The following is a 13,162-nucleotide window of genomic DNA, read 5'->3' on the forward strand; positions in this document are numbered from 1 at the left end:
AACCAGCTCTAGTGCATGGTGTTGAGAATAGGATTATTTTTTCTAAATTTGTGAGAGGAAACATTGTTTTGGGGCAAGGAAGGATGCAAGAGTGGGGGAAGGATGAAAAGATGTACAAAGCAGTCTCTTCTTCTTGCCCCTCACTGCCTTAATCGCTTACCTAAACTCCACTGTCCTCCAAATCCATTCCTCTCCTTGTCCAGACTCCCACTATGTTTCCACACCCCATGGCCATTTTCTACCCCATTTTATAATACGAAAGTGGGTAAGATCAATGAGGGTTAAGGGGCTGTGGCGTAGAGGGATACAGCACATACAACCTTACTCCATGCAGGAGAGGAGCCAATGAGCTTTGCAACACCTGCTCTTCTCTTTAGGGGAAGAGGAGCCAGGATGCCCTTCAATTCCCATTTGCACCCAGAGGGTGTGGTACCAGAGTGTCCTGATCTCAGCTGGAGCCTCTAGGCATTACTGGAATACAATTCCATTAAAAATAATTGCACGAGGGAAAAGATAATGTTGTTGTTAAACCTAGTCCTGTGCTATCAGGAGTACTATTGCACAATAAGTCATTTTAACCTTCTGCCCCTCAATTCCCCCATCTGAAAATGGGGAAAATAGTTTCCTACTTCTCAGATTCATTAATGTTGCAAAGCACTCAGCTCCTGCAATGGATTTCCTATAAGGAAAGCCACATATTTTTAATGGCTAAGTCCACCCCTATATGGTATTGCTTAGGCAAAGTTAGGAAAGCAGAATATTATTTACTAGTAGCAAAGTTATAAGCATAGTAGAACCTCAGAGTTACAAACACCAGAGTTATGAACTGATCAGTCAACCACCACCTCATTTGGAACCACAAGTACAAAACCAGGCAGCAGCAGAGACACAACCCACCCCAACAAAAAAAAAAATGCAAATAAAGTACAGTACTGTGTTAAATGTAAACTACTAAAAAAAGGCGAAAGCAGCATTTTTCTTCTGCATAGTAGTTTCAAAGCTGTATTAAGTCAATGTTCAGTTGTAAACTTTTGAAAGAACAACCATAATGTTTTGTTCAGAGTTACAAACATTTCAGAGTTACGAACAACCTCCATTCCTGCGGTGTTCGTAACTCTGAGGTTCTACTGTAACAGTTTGAAATAATCACAGTTAGCAATGAACATAGAGGCACATTAACCCAATTAAATACATACTACACTTATATGGTGAGAAGTTAAAATTGCATCTATTGTGATACACTGTGGTCTCCATCACAATGATAACTGTCAGAAAGTTACCACACAGTGATATGAAATAACACAGTAACTTCCCTCTATGCCAAGGCCAGGAAACTGCTGTGGTATCTGAGATACTATGGTGTGATAACTTTTGCCAGAAGTTAATTCTTCAATAGCCACTGCTGCGGTGCTTTAATTGGTGGCCACATATTATTAAACAATTTTCACTACACCATACAGATTGCTTGTTTAAAACACTGAATAAAATAAAATTAAACAAAACTTCCAAGCTGTGATGTTGATAAATGCACTAAACAAGGTGTTCTCTTGAAATTTCACATGTGTAACTTGTACAGTATCTATGCATGTACGTACATACACTTTAAAGCAACATATTAAACAAAGAACTATAGTTATGCATGTTTTTGTAATCCAAATAAAGTAGATAGTGTTTTTATAACTATCAAGTCTTGGGTTATGGAGAATGTCTTCAAATAGAAATGGAAAGAGTTTTATCACTACAAACAGGTCTGATTCCCATAAAAGGAAGTTGTTTCTTTTTTCTTCTGCTTCTCTGGAGAACTGGCTACAAAGTGGGAATTGTTATGGTATGACTCATTTGCAGAGCACAGCTAGAGAATAGAGAGTTCAGATAGGATTTTAATAAGAGAGAGCCAGATTAGATTCTGTATTGAGCATGACGGTGGTAAATTTTAAAGAAAAATATTTTATAGATTATCATTTTTCTCTAAGACAAAATTGATCTAATTTTAACTCGTCTTAGTTTTACTTACCAAAATTCTATTCTCACAGGCAGGGCAGCTGGAACAATTTGTATTGTGGGGGTGCTGAGAATCAGTGAACCAAACTGTAAACCCTGCATATGATGGAAACCATGTCAAGTCAGGGGGTGCTGCTGCACACCCAGGACTCCTAGTTCCAGCGCCTATGCTCACAGGCAAATTCTCATTGCATTGCTCTGCTCTGTCAGAGTTAGTGTTGGGATTCTATAGCTGGCAGTACAAAGCATTAAGTTCCAAAAGAGAAGAAAAAAATACAAATACAATATATTCAGGAACAAAATAGCTCACTCAGCTCTGCCTAGATATTGCAACACTTTTTCTGTACTTCATACACTTTAGCTTCCTTGGAACCCTTACAAAACCTAAATAGGATGGGTCAAATTCCAATCTTTTCTTTTTCTATAGAAACAAAGTAATTTCATTCTAAATTACATAAACCATACAAACCAGCATGCTGTATCAAACGAGTGCTACATTAAAATGCATTTGTCATTTTCTCCCCAGCTGATTTCTCGCCTGCTGTAATGGCCAGGGCATAGGCAGTCAAGCCAGTAGTGTCCGCTGGGCTGGGGTCAAAGGGAAGAGTCGAGATTAGTTACCAAGCTGAGTCAGGAAACTATTACCAACCTCAAGCTGCACCAGGGTCAAAGGCAGATCAAAAGACAAGGTCTATATCAGTAACAAACCAGAGTCTGCATTGTTGCTCTGAGGGCTCATAGGACCCACTTTCTGGTATAAATAGTTGGTGTGGACCAATCAGGCAGCTGGAGCATTCTGTCATTCTGGCCCCTTCAGGCAGTACTTCCTACAATACATAACCATCCAGTAATTGTCAGCTAGTGCTGTGGCTGGCTCCCCAGCAGTGGTGTAGAGCAATCTACACCACTCTACACCCAGCAGTGGTGTAGAGTGGTGTAGTGGTAGAAGCTTTGGTAAGATTTTTTCCCTAAAATTCTCTAATGTAAACAAAGCCTATATGACCAAGTCTCCCAAATGGCATCACATTGCTTCCACATTTTTGTTGTCTGGCCATTGGCAACCTATCAGGGTGAGCTGGGACAGTGGCACAGGGCAGAACTTCTTAACTCTTCAATACAGCTCAGTATTATACTACAGAAACTGCTGGCTTAGCATGGTGTGACCCTAAAGAGACATTAACATATATTTCAGCTTACTTCAGTGTGTCATCCAAGATGAGAGTCTGATCAGAAAGAGGACAGGTGATGAAAAGGGAACAGAGTTCCTTGGCTTTTACAGACACTATATTAGATTTTACTGGGACAGAATTTTGTGTCTGAACTCAGGTCAGAACACTTAAAGTCAGAGACAAATTCTAATTTACATTAGCGCAACCCCAGTAATACTCCAATTCTTCAGTGGGAAAAGGGAGAATTAGGCCCTAAGGATCATGAGATTGAGTCCTAATAGGACTCATGTTTATCCCTATTAGGAATGCATATGGGAAGTGTGTGTGTTCTATATTATAATTTATATATATTATATATATAATTATAAGATGAGTGAGGTAATATTTTTTTGGACAAACCTCTGTTGAACAAGATACAAGCTTTCAAGTTTGTTTCTTTCATCAACAGAAGTTGGTCCAATAAAATATATTACATCACCCCCCTTCTCTCTCTTTTTCAAGGTGCAATACCCAGAATTGGGAGGGAGCATGCTGACTTGTATCTGAAGTACATCATGCCAGCCAGCTGAGAAGTGGAATTTATCTAACTTTGACATTAGCTGTTTGCTTATTTCCATTCAACCAAGAGGCGTTTGTGTAAAGTACATTGAATCTGAACAGCAATGGTCATATTCCTCTCTTAAAATACCTGAATGTTCAGATAATACATGCATGCAATAGGCCAGGATGTTGTGATAATGAGCCCAGTTATAGATCTGCTAAATGGTTTGTAAAAGCTCTTGGATAAAAATATCTATTTAAAGTGAGAGATCAGAGGGGCAACAATCCTAATCTTGGAGTGTGTTTGCCAAGACTCTGTAGAAACCATCTGGAAAGAAGTACAATACACTGAAAAAAAACATTTTGTATTAAAGTTAAAGAACCTCCCAAGGAAGTAAGAACTGATGGCATAAGTCTGTTGGGTCATAACTGGTCAGTTTCTCATTGTACAATCAAAAAAAATCTCTACTCTGTAAACATTTTGCAATTACTTCATTTTAAATCAAGTTCATAATTTTAAATGTTCCTTCTCAGTCCCACACACAAAGATAGGTATATCTGTAAGTTTTTTAATTGCTTTTTCACAGTGCGTATATATTGTGGAGAAGTTTACTATATTTATCACATCTAAAGACATACCTATTTATATCATTAAATATTCAGCAGCTGCAATGTCTTAATTTTGTTGTGAACATGTGTATCTAATATTGGCCATGTGGATCAATTAATGTCTCCTAAAGCATCAGTGGGATGATTTACAAAAAAAATAGTTTTTCTTTGATTTAGCATTAAGGAATTTTTCCCTCCAGTGTTCCCTCTGGGCTTGATCCAATTTACCCTGAAGTCAGTAGAAAGGACACAACAGATTTCAATGGGAGTTGGATCAAGCCTGCTTTGTGCACATTTAGAAAGCTGGAATGAACAATATTCTGTTAAAATCATCCTGTGCCCAGTTTCCCACTCTTTCAAAGATTACAGGAAAATGTTGGACATTTTGAAATTTCATTATTTTAACGCACTAGAATCATTTTGAGGGCAATTGCAATATGATGCAGTTGTATTTGTCTTTAAGGCTAAATTGGAATAACAAAATTCCTTCATATACCAGGTTTGATATACTCAGAATGTTCTAACCAAACAAATCTCATGTATGTTTGAATCAAGCTCAGAAATATTCTAATTTTTGGGAACCCAGGGATCAAACAAAGTCAAGATTGTACTTTCACAGTATATCTGACACAGGTCTAGAGCATGAACTCTTGATAATTTCTGAGTCCAGGATCCACAAAATGCCCCAAGAGTTCCATCCATGACCTATGACATCCCACAGTCTTTTATGGATGCATAGAATTGAGGGATTTGAGCCCTGGGATAATTTTTTTTGTCCATTTTGTGGGTTGCAGTTCAAAAATATGTGGCGGGTGGGGAATAGTTTTAAGAGAGAGGAGACTGGTGCTGCTGCTGAAGGAAGAGCTTAAGTGGTTGGGGGACTGGTGTCTGGGGGTTGGGATGGAGTGGTGCTGTTGGGGACAGGAGGGTTGTGAGGTATGAGGAGCTTCTCCTTTCTCCTACCTTGCGTGCTCAGTGTCCACCTCCATAGCAGTGGGTTGTAAAGGTGGATCTGCAGTCCCTGGAAGGCCTGTGCCAGAGCTGACAGCTGAGGAGTTGGGAGAAGAGAGGAGGTAGTTAATTTCAATTCAGTGAGACTTCATTGATATAACAAGCTAGACATGGGTTGCCAAAGTGTAAGAAAAAGACAAATTCTCAGGTCTGTCAGAGGTGGGTAGCACCCACCCAGGATAGGGCTACACTCTGTGTTTGGGTCTGATCCCCTGTGTCCATTTGTCATTACTGTCCATTCCTCATCCAGTGGCAGACTGCCACATAGCACAGAGTCATCTCTGCCAAGAGAGATTGAGGAAGGAGTAGCAGGAGAAGGAAGAAGATGGAGCCAGCTATTCCTTCCCTCCTCTGCCGTGGACTCGTGCTGGCTCCTAGTAGCTACAAGGTTTGCTGCTCTCTTCCAGAGGGGTGAGACCTCACAGCTTGCTTTTGGGATGCACCCAATGGTAAGAACTATAGTTCTAGAAGACAGTTTGATGATTTAACAAAATTCATGGTCTAAAATTCCTCTTAGATAGCTAGTTTCACTAGAGCTGAATTTGGCCCCACGAACCTACCCCAACTGTCCCACATTCAAAAATCAATGCTGGCTGAGTTGCAAGTGTGTGAAGGTGATTTTTGAAGTATTTGTTTTATTTATTTAGAGATCTTTCCCCATTTAAATGGAAGCATCTTGAAATGATTAGTTGTCCTGGCACTTATAGGGTTTAATCTGCAAAGGAATAGTTTATGCATTCCTCAGTCAACAAATACTTGATTGCAATGGTGGTTATGCATTTCAATTTATCCCATTTAATAAATAGATATCTATACAATCGAGTGCAGTCCAAGAGGTACAGTATTGCATTTCGGATTAGTGGCTGTGGTATATATAAAGCACAACATACATACATACTATCCATACCTCTCTTGTATCACAGTGGAACTTGTAAGCAGGTATGTAACAGACCATATTGTCCCCAACCCTGAGTCACACCAGAAACCACTCAGACTCCCTTCTTTTAGTGTCCACCCCATGTTATTCAAGTCCCCTCCAGCAACAATTTGCAATACAACAATTCTAATACCTATGACCCTGTTGCTTTCAGTCCACATTCATCCTGGCTGGCTGGCCGGTCCTTACTTCCTTCCTTACAATCACTTTCAGTCTAGGCACTGCTAGTCCTATCCTCCCTCTTCTAACATTTCCTTCCTACCTTTTGTCAATTTGGCCCTGGTCTACACTAGGACTTTAGGTCGAATTTAGCAGCATTAAATCGATGTAAACCTGCACCCGTCCACACGATGAAGCCCTTTATTTCGACTTAAAGGGCTCTTAAAATCGATTTCCTTACTCCACCCGACAAGCGGATTAGTGCTTAAATCGGCCTTGCCGGGTCGAATTTGGGGTACTGTGGACACAATTCGACGGTATTGGCCTCCGGGAGCTATCCCAGAGTGCTCCATTTTGACCGCTCTGGACAGCACTCTCAACTCAGATGCACTGGCCAGGTAGACAGGAAAAGAACCGCGAACTTTTGAATCTCATTTCCTGTTTGGCCAGCGTGGCAAGCTGCAGGTGACCATGCAGAGCTCATCAGCAGAGGTGACCATGATGGAGTCTCAGAATCGCAAAAGAGCTCCAGCATGGACCGAACGGGAGGTACGGGATCTGATCGCTGTATGGGGAGAGGAATCCGTGCTATCAGAACTCCGTTCCAGTTTTCGAAATGCCAAAACCTTTGTCAAGATCTCCCAGGGCATGAAGGACAGAGGCCATAACAGGGACCCGAAGCAGTGCCGCATGAAACTGAAGGAGCTGAGGCAAGCCTACCAGAAAACCAGAGAGGCGAACGGCCGCTCCGGGTCAGAGCCCCAAACATGCCGCTTCTATGATGAGCTGCATGCCATTTTAGGGGGTTCAGCCACCACTACCCCAGCCGTGTTGTTTGACTCCTTCAATGGAGATGGAGGCAATACGGAAGCAGGTTTTGGGGACGAAGAAGATGATGATGAGGAGGAGGTTGTAGATAGCTCACAGCAAGCAAGCGGAGAAACCGGTTTTCCCGACAGCCAGGAACTGTTTCTCACCCTGGACCTGGAGCCAGTACCCCCTGAACCCACCCAAGGCTGCCTCCTGGACCCAGCAGGCGGAGAAGGGACCTCCGGTGAGTGTACCTTTTAAAATACTATACATGGTTTAAAAGCAAGCATGTGAAAGGATTACTCTGCCCTGGCATTCGCGGCTCTCCTGGATATACTCCCAAAGCCTTTGCAAAAGGTTTCTGGGGAGGGCAGACTTATTGCGTCCTTCATGGTAGGACACTATACCACTCCAGGCCAGTAACACGTACTCGGGAATCATTGTACAACAAAGCATTGCAGTGTATGTTTGCTGGCGTTCAAGCAACATCCGTTCATGTGTTATCCTCAGGAGAGTGAGATATAATCCATGGTCACCTGGTTGAAATAGGGTGCTTTTCTTCAGGGGACACTCAGAGGAGCCCATTCCTGCTGGGCTGTTTGCCTGCGGCTGAACAGAAATGTTCCCCGCTGTTAGCCACAGGGAGGGGGGAGGGTTGAGGGGGTAGCCACGCGGTGGGGGGAGGCAAAATGCGACCTTGTAACGAAAGCACATGTGCTATGTATGTAATGTTAACAGCAAGGTTTACCCTGAAAGAGTGTAGCCAGTGTTTTATAAAATGTGTCTTTTTAAATACCGCTGTCCCTTTTCTTTTCTCCACCAGCTGCATGTGTTTCAATGATCACAGGATCTTCTCCTTCCCAGAGGCTAGTGAAGATTAGAAAGAAAAAAAAACGCACTCGAGATGAAATGTTCTCCGAGCTCATGCTGTCCTCCCACACTGACAGAGCACAGACGAATGCGTGGAGGCAAATAATGTCAGACTGCAGGAAAGCACAAAATGACCAGGAGGAGAGGTGGCGGGCTGAAGAGAGTAAGTGGCGGGCTGAAGAGAGTAAGTGGCGGGCTGAAGAGAGGGCTGAAGCTCGAATGTGGCGACAGCGTGATGAGAGGAGGCAGGATTCAATGCTGAGGCTGCTGGAGGACCAAACCAGTATGCTCCAGTGTATGGTTGAGCTGCAGCAAAGGCAGCTGGAGCACAGACTGCCACTACAGCCCCTGTGTAACCAACCGCCCTCCTCCCCAAGTTCCATAGCCTCCACACCCAGACGCCCAAGAACGCGGTGGGGTGGCCACCGGCCAACCAGCCACTCCACCACAGAGGATTGCCCCAAAAAAAGAAGGCTGTCATTCAATAAATTTTAAAGTTGTAAACTTTTAAAGTGCTGTGTGGCATTTTCCTTCCCTCCTCCACCACCCCTCCTGGGCTACCTTGGTAGTCATCCCCCTATTTGTGTGATGAATGAATAAAGAATGCATGAATGTGAAGCAACAATGACTTTATTGCCTCTGCAAGAGGTGATCAAAGGGAGGAGGGGAGGGTGGTTAGCTTACAAGGAAGTAGAGTGAACCAAGGGGCGGGGGGTTTCATCAAGGAGAAACAAACAGAACTTTCACACCGTAGCCTGGCCAGTCATGAAACTGGTTTTCAAAGCCTCTCTGATGCGTACCGCACCCTCCTGTGCTCTTCTAACCGCCCTGGTGTCTGGCTGCGCATAACCAGCAGCCAGGCGATTTGCCTCAACCTCCCACCCCGCCATAAACGTCTCCCCCTTACTCTCACAGATATTGTGGAGCACACAGCAAGCAGTAATAACAGTGGGAATATTGGTTTTGCTGAGGTCTAACCGAGTCAGTAAACTGCGCCAGCGCGCCTTTAAACGTCCAAATGCACATTCTACCACCATTCTGCACTTGCTCAGCCTGTAGTTGAACAGCTCCTGACTGCTGTCCAGGCTGCCTGTGTACGGCTTCATGAGCCATGGCATTAAGGGGTAGGCTGGGTCCCCAAGGATACATATAGGCATTTCAACATCACCAACAGTTATTTTCTGGTCTGGGAATAAAGTCCCTTCTTGAAGCTTTTGAAACAGACCAGAGTTCCTGAAGATGCGAGCGTCATGTACCTTTCCCGGCCATCCCACGTTGATGTTGGTGAAACGTCCCTTGTGATCCACCAGAGCTTGCAGCACTATTGAAAAGTACCCCTTGCGGTTTATGTACTCGCCGGCTTGGTGCTCCGGTGCCAAGATAGGGATATGGGTTCCGTCTATGGCCCCACCACAGTTAGGGAATCCCATTGCAGCAAAGCCATCCACTATGACCTGCACATTTCCCAAGGTCACTACCCTTGATATCAGCAGATCTTTGATTGCGTGGGCTACTTGCATCACAGCAGCCCCCACAGTAGATTTGCCCACTCCAAATTGATTCCCAACTGACCGGTAGCTGTCTGGCGTTGCAAGCTTCCACAGGGCTATCGCCACTCGCTTCTCAACTGTGAGGGCTGCTCTCATCTTGGTATTCATGTGCTTCAGGGCAGGGGAAAGCAAGTCACAAAGTTCCATGAAAGTGCCCTTACGCATGCGAAAGTTTCGCAGCCACTGGGAATCGTCCCAGACCTGCAACACTATGCGGTCCCACCAGTCTGTGCTTGTTTCCCGAGCCCAGAATCGGCGTTCCACAGCATGAACCTGCCCCATTAGCACCATTATGCATGCATTGGCAGGGCCCATGCTTTCAGAGAAATCTGTGTCCATGTCCTGATCACTCACGTGACCGCGCTGACGTCGCCTCCTCGCCCGGTAGCGCTTTGCCAGGTTCTGGTGCTGCATATACTGCTGGATAATGCGTGTGGTGTTTAATGTGCTCCTAATTGCCAAAGTGAGCTGAGCGGACTCCATGCTTGCCTTGGTATGGCGTCCGCACAGAAAAAAGGCGCGGAATGATTGTCTGCCGTTGCTCTGACGGAGGGAGGGGCGACTGACGACACGGCTTACAGGGTTGGCTTCAGGAGGCTAAAATCCACAAAGGGGGTGGCTTTACATCAAGGAGTAGTTCAGGCAGGACTTCACAGAGGGTTCCAATAAGAAATGGTGCACCTAAGTTATTGTTCTTATTGGAACAAGGAGGTTAGCCTGGCCTCTGATTGATACATGGCTAGATCTACCTCGCAGCACCTTCTCTGTGAGTGACTGCAGTGTGACCTAGAGGAATGAGTCCCCTAGACAGGGGAGGAGGCAAATGAGTACAAAACAAATCTGGTCTATTTCTTGTTTTGATCCACTCCATCTATCTTTTACATCTTTGGCTGGCAGCAGACGGTGCAGAAGGACTGCAAGCCATCCACATCTCATGGCTGCTCAGCAGAAGATGGCACAGTACGACCGCTAGCCATCCTCATCTCTTGCCTGCCTGGCAGAAGATGGCACAGTACGATTGCTAGCCATCGTCATCTCTTGCCTGCCCGGCAGAAGATGGTACAATACGACTGCTAGCAATCCGTATTGCCTGCCTGCTCACCATTAGACGGTTCAATACGACTGACTGCAGGACTAAAGAGAATGACCTGGTCAAGTCACCAAAAATTTAGTCCCTGCGCCCATGTCTGCCCAGGCGCTCCCAGCCGACGTGGCCAGGAGCACCTCGGACATGACGAGGACGGGTACCAGTCATACTGCACCGTCTGCTGCCAGAAGGCAATGGGTTGCTGCTACTGTGTAGCAATGCCGTACCGCGTCTGCCAGCACCCAGGAGACATACGGTGACGGTTACCTGAGCGGGCTCCATGCTTGCGGTGGTATGGCGTCCGCACAGGTAACTCAGGAAAAAAGGCGCGAAACAATTGTCTGCCCTTGCCTTCACGGAGGGAGGGAGGGAACGGGGGCCGGACAATATGTACCCAGAACCACCCGCGACAATGTTTTAGCCCAATCAGAGTGCTCCATTGGGCTGCTCTGGACAGCACTCTCAACTCAGATGCACGATTGTTTGCCGTTGCTCTGAGGCAGGGAGGGGCGACTGAGGACACAGCTTACAAGGGTAGAGTTCACGGAGGGTTCCAATAAGAAATGGTGCACCTAAGTTATTGTTCTTATTGGAACAAGGAGGTTAGCCTGGCCTCTGATTGATACATGGCTAGATCTACCTCGCTGCATCTTCTCTGTGCGTGACTGCAGTGTGACCTAGAGGAATGAGTCCCCTAGACAGGGGAGAAGGCAAATGAGTACAAAACAAATCTGGTCTATTTCTTGTTTTGATCCACTCCATCTATCTTTTACATCTTTGGCTAGCAGCAGACGGTGCAGAAGGACTGCATGCCATCCACATCTCATGGCTGCTCGGCAGAAGACGGTGCAATAGGACTGCTAGCAATCCATATTGCCTGCCTGCTCACCATAAGACGGTTCAATAGGACTGACTGCCGGACTAAAAAAAATGACCTGGTCAAGTCACTAAAAATTTAGTCCCTGCGCCCATGTCTGCCCAGGCGCTCCTGATCGACCTCACACAGGCGACCAGGAACACCTCGGACATGACGAGGACGGCTACCAGTCGTACTGTACCGTCTGCTGCCAGAAGGCAATGGGTTGCTGCTACTGTGTAGCAATGCTGTACCGCGTCTGCCAGCACCCAGGAGACATACGGTGACGGTTACCTGAGCGGGCTCCATGCTTGCGGTGGTATGGCGTCCGCACAGGTAACTCAGGAAAAAAGGCGCGAAACAATTGTCTGCCCTTGCTTTCACGGAGGGAGGGAGGGAAGGGGGGGACTGACGATATGTACCCAGAACCACCCGCGACAATGTTTCAGCCCCATCAGGCATTGGGATCTCAACCCAGAATTCCAATGGGCAGCGGAGACTGCGGGAACTGTGGGATAGCTACCCACAGTGCAACGCTCCAGAAGTCGACTCTAGCCTCGGTACTGTGGAAGCACTCCGCCGAGTTAATGCACTTAATGCACTTCTGTGGGGACACACACACTCGAATATATAAAACCGATTTCTAAAAAACCGACTTCTATAAATTCTACCTTATTCCGTAGTGTAGACATACCCTTAGTCAGCTGATGAGCCAATCAGCTACTTAACACTTCTAGCTTCCCCATCTGATTTGCTAATTCCCCCCAATTTACTCAATCAGCCATTGTTAGGGAAACTAATTGAGGCCACAGTGATCAGAGTGCTGACCCATCTGTTAGGCCTCAGCACTCTGTCACAAAGTATCATTTGAGAGACATAAAATATTTTGATAATGAAAACAGGAGAAAGTGGCATATACTGAAATGATTCACAGCTCATTTTGACTAATCGAGGACCCAATATAATGTTACACAGAGAAAATCCTAGCATCCATTACTGTTTCTTGAAAAGTATCCTGATATGCTGGTACTGTGGTTCCCTCAAATGAGTGTTGAGGAAATACCTTCAGGTTCTAAAATAACCACTTTGTCACTTATAAACATAAGACCAAACAAATCATTTTCATAAAAAGGTATATGGAGGGAGTACAAAATTATTTCCAGGGAAAAATATGCCAGTGGAAGTGCAATAGAAAATATGCTAATGGAAGTTTACATAGAAATGTTTCCTCAGAAAAAATGTTTTGGAATGTGTACATATATTTCCCTTCCTTTCACAAAATTTCCAAAAGGCAAATGTCTGTAGAACAGAGTTCTCAAGCTTTTTCATAGCGAGGACCAATATTCTTTCTAATTTTTTTCCATGAGCAGAACAAATGTCTGTGAGAGGTCAAGTTTAAAATCGAGGAGTTCAGTCTCTCCCATTCCTACTCCCTTCCCCGCTTAGTGCTCCTTCTTACAAGGTTAGAAGACCCAACTATTTGAGGATACATCTGCTAACTCAAAGCAATATGTTCCTGGACAGCTTCCATCCTCATATGTGTCTGCGTTCATTTCTAAATAA

At 44.9% G+C, this 13,162-nt stretch overlaps 2 protein-coding genes across 2 annotated transcripts in view; both read left to right on the plus strand.

Annotated features, from left to right (window-relative positions):
- Positions 1-13,162, plus strand: part of SYNPO2 (synaptopodin 2) — a 121,471-nt gene that overhangs the window by 22,165 nt on the left and 86,144 nt on the right. The window lies entirely within an intron of this gene.
- LOC141986052 (uncharacterized) lies at positions 6,719-8,601 on the plus strand. Its single transcript, XM_074950218.1, has 2 exons — positions 6,719-7,480; positions 8,060-8,601. The coding sequence occupies exons 1-2, from the start codon at positions 6,898-6,900 to the stop codon at positions 8,599-8,601; spliced, it is 1,125 nt and encodes a 374-aa protein (XP_074806319.1). The 5' UTR covers positions 6,719-6,897.

The sequence above is a fragment of the Natator depressus genome, chromosome 4 (assembly GCF_965152275.1).
Source record: "Natator depressus isolate rNatDep1 chromosome 4, rNatDep2.hap1, whole genome shotgun sequence".
NCBI classification, from domain to species: Eukaryota; Metazoa; Chordata; order Testudines; family Cheloniidae; genus Natator; species Natator depressus.